At 42.2% G+C, this 16,697-nt stretch overlaps 1 protein-coding gene across 4 annotated transcripts in view; it reads left to right on the top strand.

Moving 5' to 3' along the window:
• LOC141060134 (calpain-8-like) overlaps window positions 1–16,697 on the top strand; it is a 77,401-nt gene that overhangs the window by 47,779 nt on the left and 12,925 nt on the right. For all 4 annotated transcript variants that reach the window (XM_073556417.1, XM_073556418.1, XM_073556415.1 and 1 more), the window contains 8 exons: window positions 739–813; window positions 4,620–4,777; window positions 10,261–10,421; window positions 12,664–12,878; window positions 13,067–13,103; window positions 15,431–15,481; window positions 15,890–15,953; window positions 16,478–16,542. In XM_073556417.1, coding sequence (XP_073412518.1) covers window positions 739–813; window positions 4,620–4,777; window positions 10,261–10,421; window positions 12,664–12,878; window positions 13,067–13,103; window positions 15,431–15,481; window positions 15,890–15,953; window positions 16,478–16,542 — 826 coding nt within the window. The remainder of the gene's footprint in view (window positions 1–738; window positions 814–4,619; window positions 4,778–10,260; window positions 10,422–12,663; window positions 12,879–13,066; window positions 13,104–15,430; window positions 15,482–15,889; window positions 15,954–16,477; window positions 16,543–16,697) is intronic.

Genomic DNA, 16,697 nt, shown 5'->3' with positions numbered 1-16,697 from the left:
CAGTTTGGAGTTTGAAACCTGTGGAGCAGTCGGCTCTGCAGAAGCTCCATCTGTGTGAGGAAACACAGAACCAGCATAGTAGCGAACTCATGGCATCCCACAACGTGATACGGTGCTGCTGTTGCCCCCAGCAACCGGACATTTATGAACGGTCTTGTTTCCCGGCTGCGATCTGGAGGATACCTTGTGCTGTACACTGCGTGAGTTGGACAATTAGACACGTTTTGCTGTGAACTGTTCCTGTGGTCCCTGGCTGTCACTCTGACCCCACCCCGCTGCACTACAGCATCAATTGAAAAAAAAATTTGCAACCCAAATTTCTTGTGCTGTAATAATATTAGTATCCTTCTATACATCAGAGGGGTTTTTATGGACCCTCAGCTACCAATCTATATTCTGGATAATATAAAACTTTTTGGGATGTCAATCCGACATGAATATAGTTGTAGGAATTCAGGGACTCTCAAGAATATCGATCGGATCTTAGCAGAGAACTGACCAAATCCAAATAAAGTGAAATGCCCCTTTCAGCCCAATTTCCTCCCCTTTTCCTACTAAATATGTTTGCACATCCAACTGAGCATGCAAATTCCTACTGGCATGCTGGAGCTGAACCTATCGCTACTTTTTGTGCGTGGGCAGCGTGACGTATGTAACTGATGCTGTAAATCAACTGAACTCAATAGATTGTCTAAAATTAAAATCCGTTTTAATTTTTTTTTCTTCGTATTCTCTCAGATCTCCAATATGGGACAAAGTGGATCCCAGAAGAAAAGCAGAACTCACCACTGATAAGGATGAAGGAGAGTTTTGGTGAGTTATCAGCGTCATATTCAACTACAGGCGCTTCTCACAAAATTAGAACATCATCAAAACGTTAATTTATTTCAGTTCTTCAAAATGTGAATCTCCTATATTCTATAGAGTCATTACACACAGAGTGATCTACTTCACGTGTTTATTTCTGTTAATGTTGATGATCATGGCTTACAGCCAATGACAACCCAAAAGTCATTATCTCAGTAAATTAGAATACTTTAGAACACCAGCTTGAAAAAATTATTTTAAAATCTGAAATGTTGTCCTACTGAAATGTATGATCAGTAAATGCACTCAATACTTGGTCGGGGCTCCTTTTCTACCAATTACTGCATCAATGCAGCGTGACATGGAGACGATCAGCCTGTGGCACTGCTGAGGGGTTATGGAAGCCCAGGTTGCTTTGATAGCAGCCTTCAGCTTGTCTGCATTGTTGGGTCTCGTGTCTCTCATCTTCCTCTTGACAATACCACATACAGTGGGGAAAAAAGTCTTTAGTCAGCCACCAATTGTGCATGTTCTCCCACTTACAAAGATGAGAGGCCTGTAATTGACATCATAGATAGAGACCACAACTATGAGAGACAAAATGAGAAAAAAAAATTCCAGAAAATCACCTTGTCTGATTTGGCAAGATTTATTTTGCAAATTATGATGGAAAATAAGTATTTGGTCATTCAAAAAAGTTCATCTCAATATTTGTTATATATCCTTTGTTGGCAATGACAGAGGTCGAAGAATTTCTGTAAGTCTTCACAAGGTTGGCACACACTGTTGGTGGTATGTTGGCCTATTCCTCCATGCAGATCTCCTCTAGAGCAGTGATGTTTTGGGGCTGTCGCTGGGCAACAAGGACTTTCAAATCGCTTCAATAGTTTTCTATGGGGTTGAGATCTGGAGACTGGCTAGGCCACTCCAGGACCTTCTTATGTTTTTTACAAAGCTATTACTTCATTGCCCTGACGGTGTGCTTGAGATCATTATCATTCTGAAAAACCCATCCACGTTTCATCTTCAATGCCCTTGCTGATGGATGGAGGTTTGTACTCAAAATATCACGATACATGGCCCCATTCATTCTTTCATGTACACGGATCAGTCTTCCTGGTCCCTTTGCAAAAAAACAGCCCCAAAGCATGATGTTGCCAGCCCCATGCTTCACAGTAGGTATGGCGTTCTTTGGATGCAACTCAGCATTCTGTCTCCTCCAAACACGACAAGTTTTGTTTCTACCAAGCAGTTCTACTTTGGTTTCATCAGACCATATGACATTCTCCCAATACTCCTCTTGGTAATCCAAATGCTCTCTTGCAAACTTCAGATGGGCCCAGACATGTACTGGCTTAAGCAGGGGAACACATCTGGCACTGCAGGATCTGAGTCCCTAGTGACGTAGTGTGTTACTGATGGTAGCCTTTTTACGGTGGTCTCAGCTCTATGCAGGTCATTCACTAGGTCCCTTCGTGTGGTTCTGGGATGTTTGATCCACTGTTGTTGTGATCATTTTGACCCCACGGGGTGAGATCTTGCGTGGAGTCCCAGATCGAGGGAGATTATCAGTGGTCTTGTATGGCTTCCATTTTCTTATTATTGCTCCCACAGTTGATTTCATCACACCAAGTTGCTTACCTATTGCAGATTCAGTCTTCCCAGCCTGGTGCAGGGCTACAATTTTGTTTCTGGTGTCCTTCATCAGCTCTTTGGTCTTCACCATAGCGGAGTTTGGAGTGTGACTGTTTGATGTTGTGGACAGGTGTCTTTTATACTGATAAGTTCAAACAGGTGTCATTACTACAGGTAATGAGTGAAGGACAGAGGAGCCTCTTAAAGAAGTAGTTACAGGTCTGTGAGAGTCAGAAATCTTGCATGTTTTTGGTGACCAAATACTTATTTTCCACCATAATTTGCAAAATAAATCTTGCCAAATTATGGATGAAGGTGGAAACTTCACACTAGCCCTCCAGCAGCTTGGATTGTGGCCTCTCCACTCTTCCTCCAGACTCTGGGAACTTAATTTCCAAATGAAATGCAAAATTTACTTTCATCTGAAAACAACACCTTGGGCCACTGAGCAACAGTTCAGTTCTTTTTCTCCTTGGCCCAGGTAAAACGCTTCTGGCATTGTCTATTGATCATGAGTGGCTGACACAAGGAATGCGACACTTGCAGCCCATGTCCTGGAGACGTCTGTGTGTGATGGCTCTTGAAGCAACGACACCAGCAGCAGTCCACTCCTTGTGAATCTCCCCCAAATTTTTGAATGGCTTTTACTTAGCAATCCTTTCCAGGCTGCGGTTATCCCGGTTGCTTGTGCACCTTTTTCTACCACAGTTTTTCCTTCCACGCAACTTTCCATTAATATGCTTGGATACAGCACTCTGTGAACAGTCAGCTTCTTTAGCAATGCAAGAACGTCAGATGGGACGGTCTGTAGGAGCGCCAGCTATGCGTGGGTATTGGTATGCAGATGGGGATCTGATGCTGCTCCAGCCGGGTGCCTCAAAAGAGGAACAATTATAGGAAAGTTGCTGAAAGACCCAGTCTGCAGGGCGCAAAGGACAGGATTCTATTGATGCAAAAAATTCTTCATTTATTAAAGAAACAATTGGAATTTAAAAGAGTCCACAATGCGTTTCAACAGAATAGATCCGTCTTCCTCAGGTGGCATTATACACTCAATGAAAAGGGGGATGTATTTAAATGATCAATATTTCTGCATTGATGTCAATTTATTTTCTTAACCTAAACCACATTTCGGAGGGTTTCAGCTTTCAAAAGAATAATTTATACAACCAATGGATGAATTTAACGTCAGGTTATAAGCTTTTATTTACATAACATGGATAAGCGACATAACTTCTGTCAGGGAGTGTATACCTTCCACATTTTTTAAGTCTTTTTAGTGGTGTTTTATCACTAATCACTACTCATTTCTTTTTTAACACTCTTTTTTAACATGTTCTTGTATTTATGTTTTGTACACTTTTTATATGGCCGTTATCAGTCTTTTAATTATCACATGTGTCTTAATTTTTTTTTAACTGTTTTAATTGCTTCTGCATTTTTATTGGTTGCTGTTCCTCCTTTTCATTGAGTGTATAATGCCACCTGAGGAAGACGGATCTATTCCGTTGAAACGCGTTGAAGACTCTTTTAAATTCCAAAGGTTTCTTTAATAAATGAAGAATTTTTTGCATCAATAGAATCCTGTCCTTTGCGCCCTGCAGACCGGGTCTTTCAGCAGCTTCTTTAGCAATGACCTTTTGTGGCTTCCCCTCCTTGTGGAGTGTGTCAATGACTGCCTTCTGGACATCTGTCAGGTCAGCAGTCTTCCCCATGATGGTGGAGCCTAGTGAAAAAGAATAAGGGACCCTTTTAAATGCTTAGGAAGCCTTTGCAGGTGTTTTTTGTTAATTATTTTAATTTACTGAGATAATGACTTTTGGGTTTTCATTGGCTGTAAGCCATAATCATCAACATTAACAGAAATAAACACGTGAAATAGATCACTCTGTGTGTAATGACTCTATATAATATAGGAGATTCACTTTTTGTATTGAACAACTGAAATAAATTAACTTTTGATGATATTCTAACTTTGTGAGCAGCACCTGCATTTCCCCTTATAAAGAGTGTCAGCGTTTGCCAAATACATCCTTAATCAATTGCCTACTTGAACCTTGGCTGAATGCTTTTCAGCTCTCTCCTAAATGAGTTTTCTGTGTTGGACTATGCTGACTTGTTAGATTTCCTTTATAAAAAGTGACCACAAAGGGCCAGTTTTTTTTTTTTTTTTGCAGGATATCCAAATCTGACTTTCTGAAAGAGTACTCAAGAGTCCAGATATGTGACACCACCATGAGTGAGGTGTGCGGTGGTGACTACTATGATTGGTGCCTGACAGAATTCAATGGAGAATGGAAACTCGGAAGCACGTCTGGAGGAAATAGCTCTCTCGGTAAGAAGGAGTGTACTCCTAAACCATATCCACCATCAAATGTGCCATATTACCAAGACATGCTACGTACACAGCAAGTCAGTGTAGTACATAAACCAGGAAGCTTAAGGGTTATTACCCCATGGAATATGTATTGCTAATCTAAGTATTTTTATGGGAAACAGTGAGTGGTGAAAGTACAGCAGTGGCGGCACATGTATTGCCCTCTCTACTTTCTTTGGAGAGAAAATAGGGAGCTGCACATGTATGACCACACTTCACAGTTTGTCTTTGGAGTGTGGGCAGAAATCGGAGAACTTAGAGCAAACAAGGAGAGAACCTACAAACTCCTTGTAGATATTGTCCTTTGGTGGGATTTGAACCCAGGACCTTAGTGCTGTATTGTCAGATAACACAGTTGGTTTTTTGTTGAAGCATATGTGGCGCCCCTGAGGGTTCAGTCGCCACAGAGGTACTGCACCTCCTCCTGAGGTGTGGTACCCCACTATCCAGGTAAGGTGGAGACACCTGTCCACACTCCAACACTCACATCCCACACACACCAGTAGTGTAGCAGAGCAACCTTTGTGGCTCCCTGCTTGGAACACAAAGAGTGCTGGGAGGTGGGTGGAGCTTAGACTGCACAAGAGAGCAGGAGAATGTTAGGAAATGGTCAGTTAGTGAGAGAAGATCCCCAGAGTGGGATGGAGCGAAGGAAGTGTTGCAGCAGACTTCTGTGAACTGGAGCTGCTGGCACAGGAAAGAGCAAGAGAAAGCCTGATTCTTCAGAAGGAAGATAGTTTAGTACGGAACGTAAGGAGAAGAGAACTAAGGTGTTGTGAGCTCATTTTCTCGTTCACCTTTGATGACCGATGAACTCCCTCTGCTGGTGAAAGGAGGTTGTGAAACTGATTTGGATGGGAGAAACCTGTCACCTGAACAGGTGGATTGCGATTGGACATCAGGAATTTCTGAGTGGTTATAAGGCAGCCGACGCCCTGTAGGGTTGCTGGTGATTTCTCTGCTCTGAGCTCTGGTCTCCAGTTCAGTTCCTGTCTTCTAAAGCTAAGTTTTGCTCTGTTATTGTTCTATGAGATTTTGTCTGATTTGCTTAGTTTTGTGTTCAGCTGCCCCGGCTGAGGCTTTGCTGAATTTCCATTTTTGTCCCTGATCGGTATAATCTCTTTTGCTCTGTCTTCAGAATATATCGGAGTGCTGATATAAGGATTCTGAAGTCTAGTGACTTCAGGGCCGTTTTTCCTATCAGACGTGTTGGAACATTTTTGGTAGGGTTTTTGCGGATTGCAGCCAGCATCTTTTCTGTCCTGTCCTATCTAGTTAGTTGGGCCCCATCGTTTGCTCTGCCTGTCTTTCTGTCTATGTTTGTGTTTTCATCTGTTTTCACCGACAATACATGTTGGGGGCTGTCTATTGCTTTGGGGTCTGCTCTGGGGCAGTTTAGATTTCCCCTTTCTTTGTTTAGGCTTATGTAGTTCTCCGGCTGTGACGAGGCATCTAGGAACACCGTAGGAACGCTCCACGGCTACTGTTGTTGTGAATAGGTTCAGGGGTCTGCAATCCGCTAGCTACCAACCTCTACAGTTTTCTGGACTTAGCTTGCATTTTTGTTTTTTCCTCCTCCGGTGACTCATTCATAACATAAGGACTAGGGTCAGAGCAGAGCCCTTCCTCAAGTTTGGAGTGCATGGTCCGGAGTCCGGTCTCCGAGGTTGTTTGGATACTGATGTTCCTGCAACAGAAACCGGAGGAATAGGAGTTGTCATCACTTTATTCCCATCTAAGACTTGGGGGCACAACAGCAATGTGTGTGAGCCGGGACTTGATAGCAAAAAGTCCCCGAAGCAGGCTACAGCTGTCTGCCGTACAAGTAGAGTTCTAAGTAACATCAAAAATGAGGAACTTGAGTTTAATTCACAACTACAAGTACTTCAGTTTAAGCGCTAGTGAGGAGACGTTCAGAGAAGGCACATGTTGGAGGAGTGCTGGAAAGGTGTACTTCACTTTGCCTGGGAGTTGGCTGAGCCCCTGACCTGGAGGACACAGCACTGAAGTGGGCATCTGTGAGCATCAGAAAAGTGAGTAAAAGCTTTGGAACTGCATTTGCCTGTGTCTGCTGCCTTCTTCCTGCGTCAACCCACTCGGCACTGCTACATCTCTGTGCCAAACACTACACCATCTACCTCAACATCTATCTACAGCTGCCCTGGGACTACAGCTCTACCTGTGGGGAGCTATTACATCTTGCTGCCTTATACCATCTGTCCCAGAGGATCTGCCTGCAGCGTCGGCTTAACCTCTTCATTGCCGAACACCACAGGTGGCATCACGAATCATCACAATAACTTTATCCCCATCACTCTACCCCTTTTACAGTGACCGCCTGAGGCCACGGACCGGGTCACTGCCACTGTGACATCTCCCATTGAAATCAATGGGCCCGGCGCCGAGTACCCCATGACCTCTGGGGCGAGTCACATATAGTTACTGGCTATATATAAAAAAAATCACAAAGCGCAAGCAAAGGCAACACTACGAATGAACATCCATGTATCGTGCACCCACACAAAAGTAACATCATTACACAGAAAGCCGAAAATACAATTTTAATTGGTAATTCAAGAAGACGTGGAACTAAAAATAATTAAAAACAATCGTTAATGGAAGGCTGCACACAAACTGAATGGAACATTAGTATTTACATTAATACGACCATTATTATTATTATGCATTTATATAGCGCCATTTATTCCATGGCGCTTTACATGTGAAAAGTGGAAATATAAACAAGTATAATAACCATGTGTAAGACAAGGGACACACACACAAGTACATAAGGAGAAGGGACCCTGCCCGCGAGGGCTCACAGTCTACAGGGATGGGTGAGGATACAGTAGGAGAGGGTAGAGCAGGTCGTGCGGTGGTTCAGTAGACCGAGGATCATTGCAGGCTGTAGGCTTGTTGGAACAGGTGGGTCTTCAGGTTCTTCCTGAAGGCTTCCGTTGATGGTGAGAGTCTGATGTGTTGCGGCAGAGAGTTCCAGAGTATGGGGGAAGCACGGGAGAAGTCTTGTATGCGGTTGTGGGAAGAAGAGATAAGGGGGGAGTAGAGAAGGAGATCTTGAGATGAGTGAAGGTTGCGTGCGGGTAGGTACCTAGAGACCATGTCACAGATGTATGGAGGAGACAGGTTGTGGATGGCTTTGTATGTCATGATTAGGGTTTTGAATTGGAGCCTCTGGGCAATAGGAAGTCAGTGAAGGGCCTGGCATAGGGGGGGAGGCTGGGGAATAGCGGGGAGACAGGTAAATTAGTCGGGCAGCAGAGTGTAGGATGGACTGGAGTGGAGCCAGAATGCTAGAGGGGAAGCCAGAGAGTAGGAGGTTGCAGTAGTCGAGGCGGGAGATGATAAGAGCATGCACTAGTGTTTTTGTGGTTTCGTGGTTGAGGAATGAGCGGATCCGGGAAATATTTTTGAGTTTGAGGCGGCAGGAGGAGGCGAGGGCTTGGATATGTGGTTTGAAAGAGAGCGCAGATTCGAGGATCACCCCAAGGCACCGAGCGTGCGGGACCATTGACATTGATGGATAGGTCTGGTGGAGGGGTAGAGTGAGATAAGGGAAAGATGATGAATTCTGTTTTGTCCATGTTCAGTTTGAGAAAGCGAGCAGAGAAGAAGGCTGAGATAGCAGACAGACATTTTGGGATTTCAGTCAGTAAGGAGGCGAGGTTGGGTCCAGATAGGTAGATCTGCGTGTCTTCGGCATAGAGGTGATACTGCAAACCATAGGATTCTATGAGCTGTCCCAAGCCAAAGGTGTAGATGGAGAACAGTAGGGGTCCTAGGACAGAGCCTTGAGGAACACCAACAGACAGGGGGCGAGGTGAGGAGGTGGTGTGTGAGAGGGAGACACTAAATGTTCGGTCTGTTAGGTATGATGAGATCCAGGATAGGGCCAAGTCTGTGATGCCAAGAGATGAGAGAGTCTGTAGCAGGAGGGAATGGTCTACGGTGTCGAAGGCAGAGGACAGGTCCAGGAGAAGGAGGACAGAGTAGTGTCGCTTGCTCTTGGTGGTTAGTAAGTCGTTAGTGACTTTAGTTAGGACAGCTTGCTCTTGGCGGTTAGTAAGTCGTTAGTGACTTTAGTTAGGACAGTTTCAGTTGAGTGATGCGGTCGGAAGCCAGATTGTGACCGGTCAAAGAAGGAAAAGGAGGAGAGGTGGGAGGACAGTTCAAGATATACATGCTGTTCCAGTAGTTTTGAGGCGTAAGGGAGAAGAGATATTGGGCGATAGTTAGACACAGAGGATGGCTCAAGGGAGGGCTTTTAGAGGATGGGTGTGATTGAGGCATGTTTGAAGCATGAGCGAAAGACACCATTTGTAAGTGAAAGGTTGAAGAGATGTGTTAGAGATGGGATGAAGACTGTGGCCAAGTTAGGGATGAGGTGAGACGGGAGTGGGTCAAGGGCACAAGTGGTGAGGTGTGATCTTGACAGAAGGGTGGAGAGCTGATCTTCTGTCATGGTGGAAAAGCTGGCTTTTGCAGAACAGGGCTGAGTGGCTAAGAGGGGCATTGGAGGCTGCGGGCCAAAGTTTTGTCTGATCGTGTCGATCTTCTGCTTGAAGAAGGAGGCAAAGTCTTCAGCAGAAATGAGAGGAGAGGGAGGAGGTGCTGCGGGACAGAGTAGAGAATTGAAAGTGTTGAAGAGCTGTTTAGGGTTGTGAGACAGGGAAGATATGAGGGATGCGAAGTAAGTCTGTTTTGCGGCAGAGAGTGTGGACTTAAAGCTGGCAAGAGACTGCTTGTATGCGCTGAAGTGCTCAATAGAATGGGTTCTCTTCGATCTCCGCTCAGCGGCCCTGGAAACCCGTCTCAGCTCTTTGGTCAGGCTGGTCAGCCAGGGTTGCCTGTTGATTGTTCGAGTTTTGCTCTGCTTGAGGGGGGCAGCCGAATCAAGTGTTGCTGTTATTGTGGTGTTATAAAAAGTGGCAGCAGCATCTGTGTCATGAAGGGAAGCTATGTCTGTAAGAGGGAGAAGGGACTCAGAGTGATTGTAAATTGAGGTGTTTGAGATTCCTGCAAGGGTGAGCGAGTTTATGGAGCGGGGGTTGCGCATTAGGAGAGGAGAGGGAGGAGAATGTCAGTAGGTTGTGGTCAGACAGGGGGAGGGGTGAGTTATTGAGATTATTGAGGGAACAGAGACGGGTGAAGATAAGGTCCATCGTGTGACCATCTTTGTGAGTGGCCGCAGAGGACCATTGAGTGAGGCCGAGAGCTGTATACCTAATACAGCAAAATACTTTCACTAAGATATCTGCAAGTTGACTCACTTTTTATTTTTTTGTGCATCATAATAAAATGGGGTTACTAAAAGTGGTTAAGCTATGCAATAGTACATTCTGCTAATATAAAATATATCATCAGTATACTACTAATAAATAATACTGATGTGTGATACATATAGTTATCTTTTTCTTTTACAGACACATTTTGGATCAACCCTCAGTACAAATTTACGCTGGAAGCTCCAGATGGTGACACCAGTAAGACGAGCCCTGTCGTTGTTTCTCTGTTGCAAAAGGATCGAAGGAAGATAAAATTTAGGGCTCAAGCTTATATTCGTCTCGGCTTCTATATATATAAGGTTGTTATTATTTTAATAACATTATTAACATTCATACTTGCTCACTTAAAGGGTATGTGCACAAGTTGCGGATTCGCTGCAGATCCGCGATTTACAGTACAATGTTATTCTATGGGGAAAAAAAATTGCTGTGCACATGCTGCGGAAAAACCATGCGGAAATGCGTTTTTTTTGCCGCAGCATGTCAATTCTTTGTGCGTATTTCACAGCGTTTTTACACCCATTCCACTATAGGAATCCGCAGGTGTAAAAACGCAGGCGAAATCCACACAAAATCCACAATAAAACCGCAGGAAATCCGCATAAAAAACTTGTGGATTTTGACCTGCGGATTCTGCCAAGAGATACAGATTCCGCACAGCAATCCGCAACGTGTGCACATACCCATAGGGATGCCCTCCAGGAGGCCATTCCACTTCCCCTCCATGTATCTTCCACTCAACTTTCCCTCCTGAATTTGCATGATAAACATTCCCCATCAAATTGGAGTATTTCAGTGTCACGTAGGAGAAAGTGTCCAGAAGTGCTGCTTTAAGAACTGTTGTCTTGGACAACTCCATCGGGAGCCCCTTTTTTCCAGGGGTGTTGAGGAAATTTGTCAACATTTGTTATGATTAGTGATTGTTTACCATTCTTAAAAGAACCCAAAATGTATTTGTTGGGTTATATTTCCTGCAAAGCCTGAGAAGGTGGAGAATGACATGGGAAACCCAAGCAGATAGCTTTGACTTTAAGACTATGTTCACATGCAGCGGTTTTTTTTGTAGACAGTTTTTTTTTTCTGGAAATAAGAAGCTGCACTTTACAGTACCAGCCATAGGTATGATATTTCAGAAATTTGTTTTTCCTGACTATAGTGTTTTCTGATTCTACAGAATGTAATTTCTTTTAGCATTTTGCAGCGGTTTTTTTTTCACCCACACAAAGCAATGAAAAAGTACCAAAAAAGCAGCAAACAGGTTTTGATATATTTTGCAGTGGTTTTGGAGAATAAACTAACTTTATTTAAATATGTACTGTAGAATAAGCGCACATATAATCTGCACCAAAATAACACAGGAAAAAAAACACCAAAAACATGCATAAAAGAATGTCCTATGTGAACAAAGAATATCAACACAAAAGACTGAACAAACAAGAAAAAACTGTTAAAGAGACACAATCTGAAACTAATCTACCAACCAGCATATTAAAACGAGTGCACACAAAGTTCTCATAAAATCTAACAATTTATTAAATATACTTAAAAAAGATTTAAATACGCAAGACATACATATACCAAAACAGAATGTTCCTAGAAGTGGCACCAGTAACATGTACAAAGTAAGAGATGTAAAGTAACACCACAGATTCCAAAAAGGATAAAGAACCCCATCTACATAATAAATCAAGGCAACTAACAAGTGTCATGACTGATACTAAATAGTTTAGTGAAAAAATGCATAAGGTAAGTACTTACACACAAGATGGTATGTCAGTGAAAGAGGAGTCTTGTACATGTGTCCTGGTCCACCTGCCCCAATGCACGTTTCACCCAGAGGCTTCGTCACGGGGCTAATAGAATCTATCAGGGTTTTTGTGGGTTTCGGTATGATTAGCAACAAGAAATGCACTGAAGACTATGTTATTCTGGATTTACCATATAGTATTTCTTGCATGTTAGGTCTAACGGCCACATTTATAGAAATAGAAAGAAAGTCAGCTCACCGAGGGGCAGGTCTGTGGGCAGGTCTCTCCTTGGTGGTATCTCTGGCTTAGAGCAGAAAGATCAGATTGTTGACAGATTCACTTTAAAGTAGAATCCTCTTCTTTTCCTGCAAGTATTTTAAAATAAAGGCTTTGAAGAATTGTTAAAGAGTTTCCAACAACCTTTTAATTTAACTCTTAAAAAGTAGATTTGATCAAAAACTACTGCAAGAAGTGACCTGAAATTGTTTTTCTTGAGGCTTAATTTCAAAACCTCTTTAAAAATGGTAAAAAAAAAATCCTCAGATCAACATCAAAGTGGATTTCCCTAAGAAATGAACAGGAAGAGTTCTCCAAAACCCTCTAATAAAATGCTTAAAAAATGTCTGGGAAAGATCTGCTCCAAAACTCCTCAAATAGCGTTGTGTGAACGTTGCCGAGTGTTATTGCCGCTGCCTCTTTCAATCCAAAGCCATGAGGACAATCTTGCTCATCTTTCATTCAGCAGACAAAACTTTTTGGTTCTGTGCATTCACTATTTGTCTCCATATTACAGGTTAGCAGTGCAGATGAATTGCCTCTGGGGAAGAAGTTCTTTCAGCACAATCAGAGTGTGTCGTCTGTAGGAGACTTCGATAATAATTACCGCGAGGCGGTAAAACGAGTTGACCTTCTTCCAGGAGATTACGTCGTTGTGCCAGCGAGCAAGACTCCAGAAGAAGAAGCTGCTTTTTACCTCCGTGTCTTCACTAAGAAACCAACCGGCGCACAGTGAGTACTGTATGCGGAAAAGACTCTTATTACCTTGGAAAAACTGATATAGCGGCACTTCCTGCTGCGGCTGTAACTTGTCACTTGTGTGGCTGGTAGGAAATCTCCTTCACTAAGAGCTAAAGGACATGGACACTTTTGCATTTTATGGATAATTTGCCTGCTCTGCTCTTTTTTTTCTAATTTAGGGAACCAGGGCGCAGCATACTGACAGATATATTTCAGGTAATATTGATATTTCTTGCTGGTCTGGGCCTAATGCATCAAACTGTGATAGAGGAAGAAGTCACCTCTGTCATCGCCACGTATCGTGGGGCATTCTGAGACATTGTCTACTCCAAATTAAATTTTAAAATCTAAGTACATGTACATAGAGAGCCACACTGACATGCTTAGTATCAGAATAGAACTCCTTTATTACATCATTTGGTAACTCTTTATATAGGTTAATAATAGTCATACATTGTAACAATATAATTGGCTCACCTTATCTATATTATATGTGTTGGCATTAGCATACACACTTCTAATGGGCTAAAGTTAACACTACTGACACCCAGCTTTTGCGTTTAGGAGTGGATCTTTGCTTGGTTTTACTTCTCTGTTATGTCTTAAGGTACTTGTTACAGAACCACTCAGCACCCAGAATATGTTGTGCAGTTATATGTATATATAATAGGCTCCATGTGAGATGCATGTCCCTAATGCATCAGCAGTGTCCGCCCTCCCCCCACCTTTGTAATTCCTACAGTAAACATCCGCAGGCTCCGGCCACCTGCGGCTTTTGTAATGCATGTCTGGCCTGACGCTTGTCTATTGGCCGGCCCTCTGTATCTGTGTGATATATTCTGTGTCCTGTGAGTAAAGTGTTGTCAGACTGGAAATACATGGATAAGCAGTGATCTTTTATATGCGCCCATGCACTCAGAGGAATTCAAGCCAGCGTCCTTCATTCAGATTCCAGCCAACACAGAGTGGACCTCCGAAAACACGGGGTGGTACTGAAAGAGGTACCCCAGCTTGGATGACCCCGTTACAGTACTGTCACACTTAGCGATGCACCAGCGATCCCGACCAGCGATATGACGTGGTCAGGATCGCTGGTACATCGCTAAGTGGTCGCTAGTGAGCTGCCACACAGGCGGATCTCACCAGCGACATCGCTGGGGACGGGGGTCGCTACTTACCTGTCACACCAGGCGATCCTGCGTCCTGCCGCCCGGCTCCACGCATCGCTCGTCGTCACAGCAGGAAGCGCCGCAGGAAGCTGACGACGAGAAACAGTCCAGCCTGTTCTCGCGCGATCAGCGATAACCAGCGGGGGAGCGGGTCGTAGGTAAGTATCACATATAGCGATATCGCTAGCAATATCGCTATAACGTCACAAGTTATAGCGATATTGCTAGCGATATCTCTTAGTGTGACATGCTCTTTAGTCTTTAGACAAAGACATTCCTAAACCTCCCACCCCTTATATACACTCCATCTTGCAAGGAAGAAGATGCATGTACAAAGAAATCCAAATGGGGTGAAGATAGATAAATATAAATCTTGCTCTCACATTTCATTGCCTGGATGGGACATTTGTCAATATACACAAAGAAAAACCAATACAATGTTGTGTATCCACTAGAAACTAAACCTACAAACATGATACACAACTGAGAATTATAGAAATAATCATGTTTATTGATTAATAAATATAGGACAATTTGTGAAATATTTACAAACTGCAATAGGGGGAGAGCAACTTAAACAGATGGAAAATATGCGGGGTGATAAAGTATATGCACCAAATTGTATAAACAAGAGTGTAGAAATTCTTTCAAGTATCAATAATACATATAAAATTCACTGAACATCAAAATTACAGTACTATGATAAGAAGTGCAATACCAATATATGTATATAATTTGTAGATAGGGATAGTTACTGCCAAACATATACACCAAGTAGGTGTCCTCACATAAATAGATCTAACTTGAGTATAATAGTTAAAAATCACAAGTGTGACACTAGCCAAGTAAAGTACAACCAAAGTGCAAGAGTATATGAAATGCAAAGTGCCAGAGTGCAAACGTGCAAAATAGGGGAGGATAATGGCAGTATACATACCCTTGTCAAAGCTCAGGCGAAACGCGCGTCGGGCAGAGCGGGCTGCTGCGGGGATTTACCTTTGGTTAGTATACTGCCATTATTCTCCCCTATTTTGCACTTTTGCATTCTGGCACACTTGTGATTTTTATTGCATTTTGTAAATATTTCACAAATTGTCCTATATTTATTTATCAATAAACATGATTATTTCTATCATTCTCAGTTGTGTATCACGTTTGTAGGTTTAGTTTCGGATGTAAGAAAATAGGAGATATTGCATGATTATATAGAACTTGAGGAAGTCTGTGAAATCACCAGTGGGTCACCAGTTAGTTCAGTCCTCAAGGAAGGTGATGGGTCGTCTAGACTGAATACACTTTGTGGACAGAGCTGCAGAATAAGCTGCTGATATTACACGTGGGAAAATTAACATTATTTTTTTTCTAAATTTCCAGCCTGTCCTTACTCCAGAGACAGATTCTGAATTTGACATTGTGAAAGATGAGGTATCTACTTACCGTATCTATCTATCTATCTATCTATCTATCTATTATCTATCTATTAATCTACCTATTATCTATCTATTATTTATCTATCTATTATCTATTAATATATCTATCTATTATCTATCTTACTATCTATCTATTATTTATCTATCTATTATCTATTAATATATCTATTATCTATCTTACTATCTATCTATTATTTATCTATCTATTAATCTATCTATTATCTATTAATATATCTATCTATTTATCTATCTATTATCTATTAATCTATCTATCTATTATCTATCTATTTATCTATCTATCATCAATCTATCTATCATCTATCTATTTATCTATTTATCTATCTATCTACCTATCGCAGACCACTGTATTATACTATCCCATTGTATTCTATATATTCTATAGTTACAGAAAGGTGAATTCAATGAGAATGAAGTGAAGGACATGCTGAACAAGATGTTAGCAAAATGTAAGTTATGTGATGCCGGATGATTCTCTCTATTTCAAGGCGAGTAAATCTAACACCAAACTGACAAGTGCAAGAGTATATGATTTTGACACTAGGAACCAACAGCCAAAGAAGAGGAAGAACTATAGTGTCCTCCCTTACAGGGCTTAATTGTCAGTGCCACTGCTAGCATGCATGCTACTTATGACGCTTATGCCAGTTACTGTCATCTTTAGTCACTAATATTGAGCAAAATGTAACATAAAGTCACTGCTGGGTGGCCATTAATGTTCGAAAAAATGGAGTCACTGTATGATTTTTGCTTTTATTTGAAGTATTGTGGGTGCACTTAATAGTGGATTTAATAATGCTCACATCAACTGCTAAGCAGAGCCCAAATAATAATTCTATACAGTGACCGAATAACATGCCGTACGGCTCCAAAATGAGTAAAAAATGCTCATAAAATACCTGTGCATAAAGGCAGATTATATGTTGAGGTCCGAGGCTTCCTGTAAAGAAATCTATCACGTCTCTGTGTGCAGATCCTGAGCTCAAGTCATCTGGACTCACTGTTAAAGCTGTCCAAGATCTGATCAAACTCATGGATGTATCCTTCTCATATACCCAGTAAGAGTTTTGGTTTATTTGAACGCCCCTACGATTGAATATGAAGGCTTGAAAAAGGTTTTAGGTCTCTGAAATGTGACAAAGCAAGAATAGTTTTGTTTCTCAAAGGAGGAGAAGAAGCTTAACTCCTTCCTA

Source organism: Dendrobates tinctorius, unplaced genomic scaffold (genome assembly GCF_039654945.1).
Source record: "Dendrobates tinctorius isolate UK_male_01 unplaced genomic scaffold, ASM3965494v1 ptg000232l, whole genome shotgun sequence".
NCBI lineage: Eukaryota > Metazoa > Chordata > Amphibia > Anura > Dendrobatidae > Dendrobates > Dendrobates tinctorius.
The sequence above is the reverse complement of the archived record's forward strand: the minus strand, read 5'-3'. Positions and strand labels throughout refer to the sequence as shown.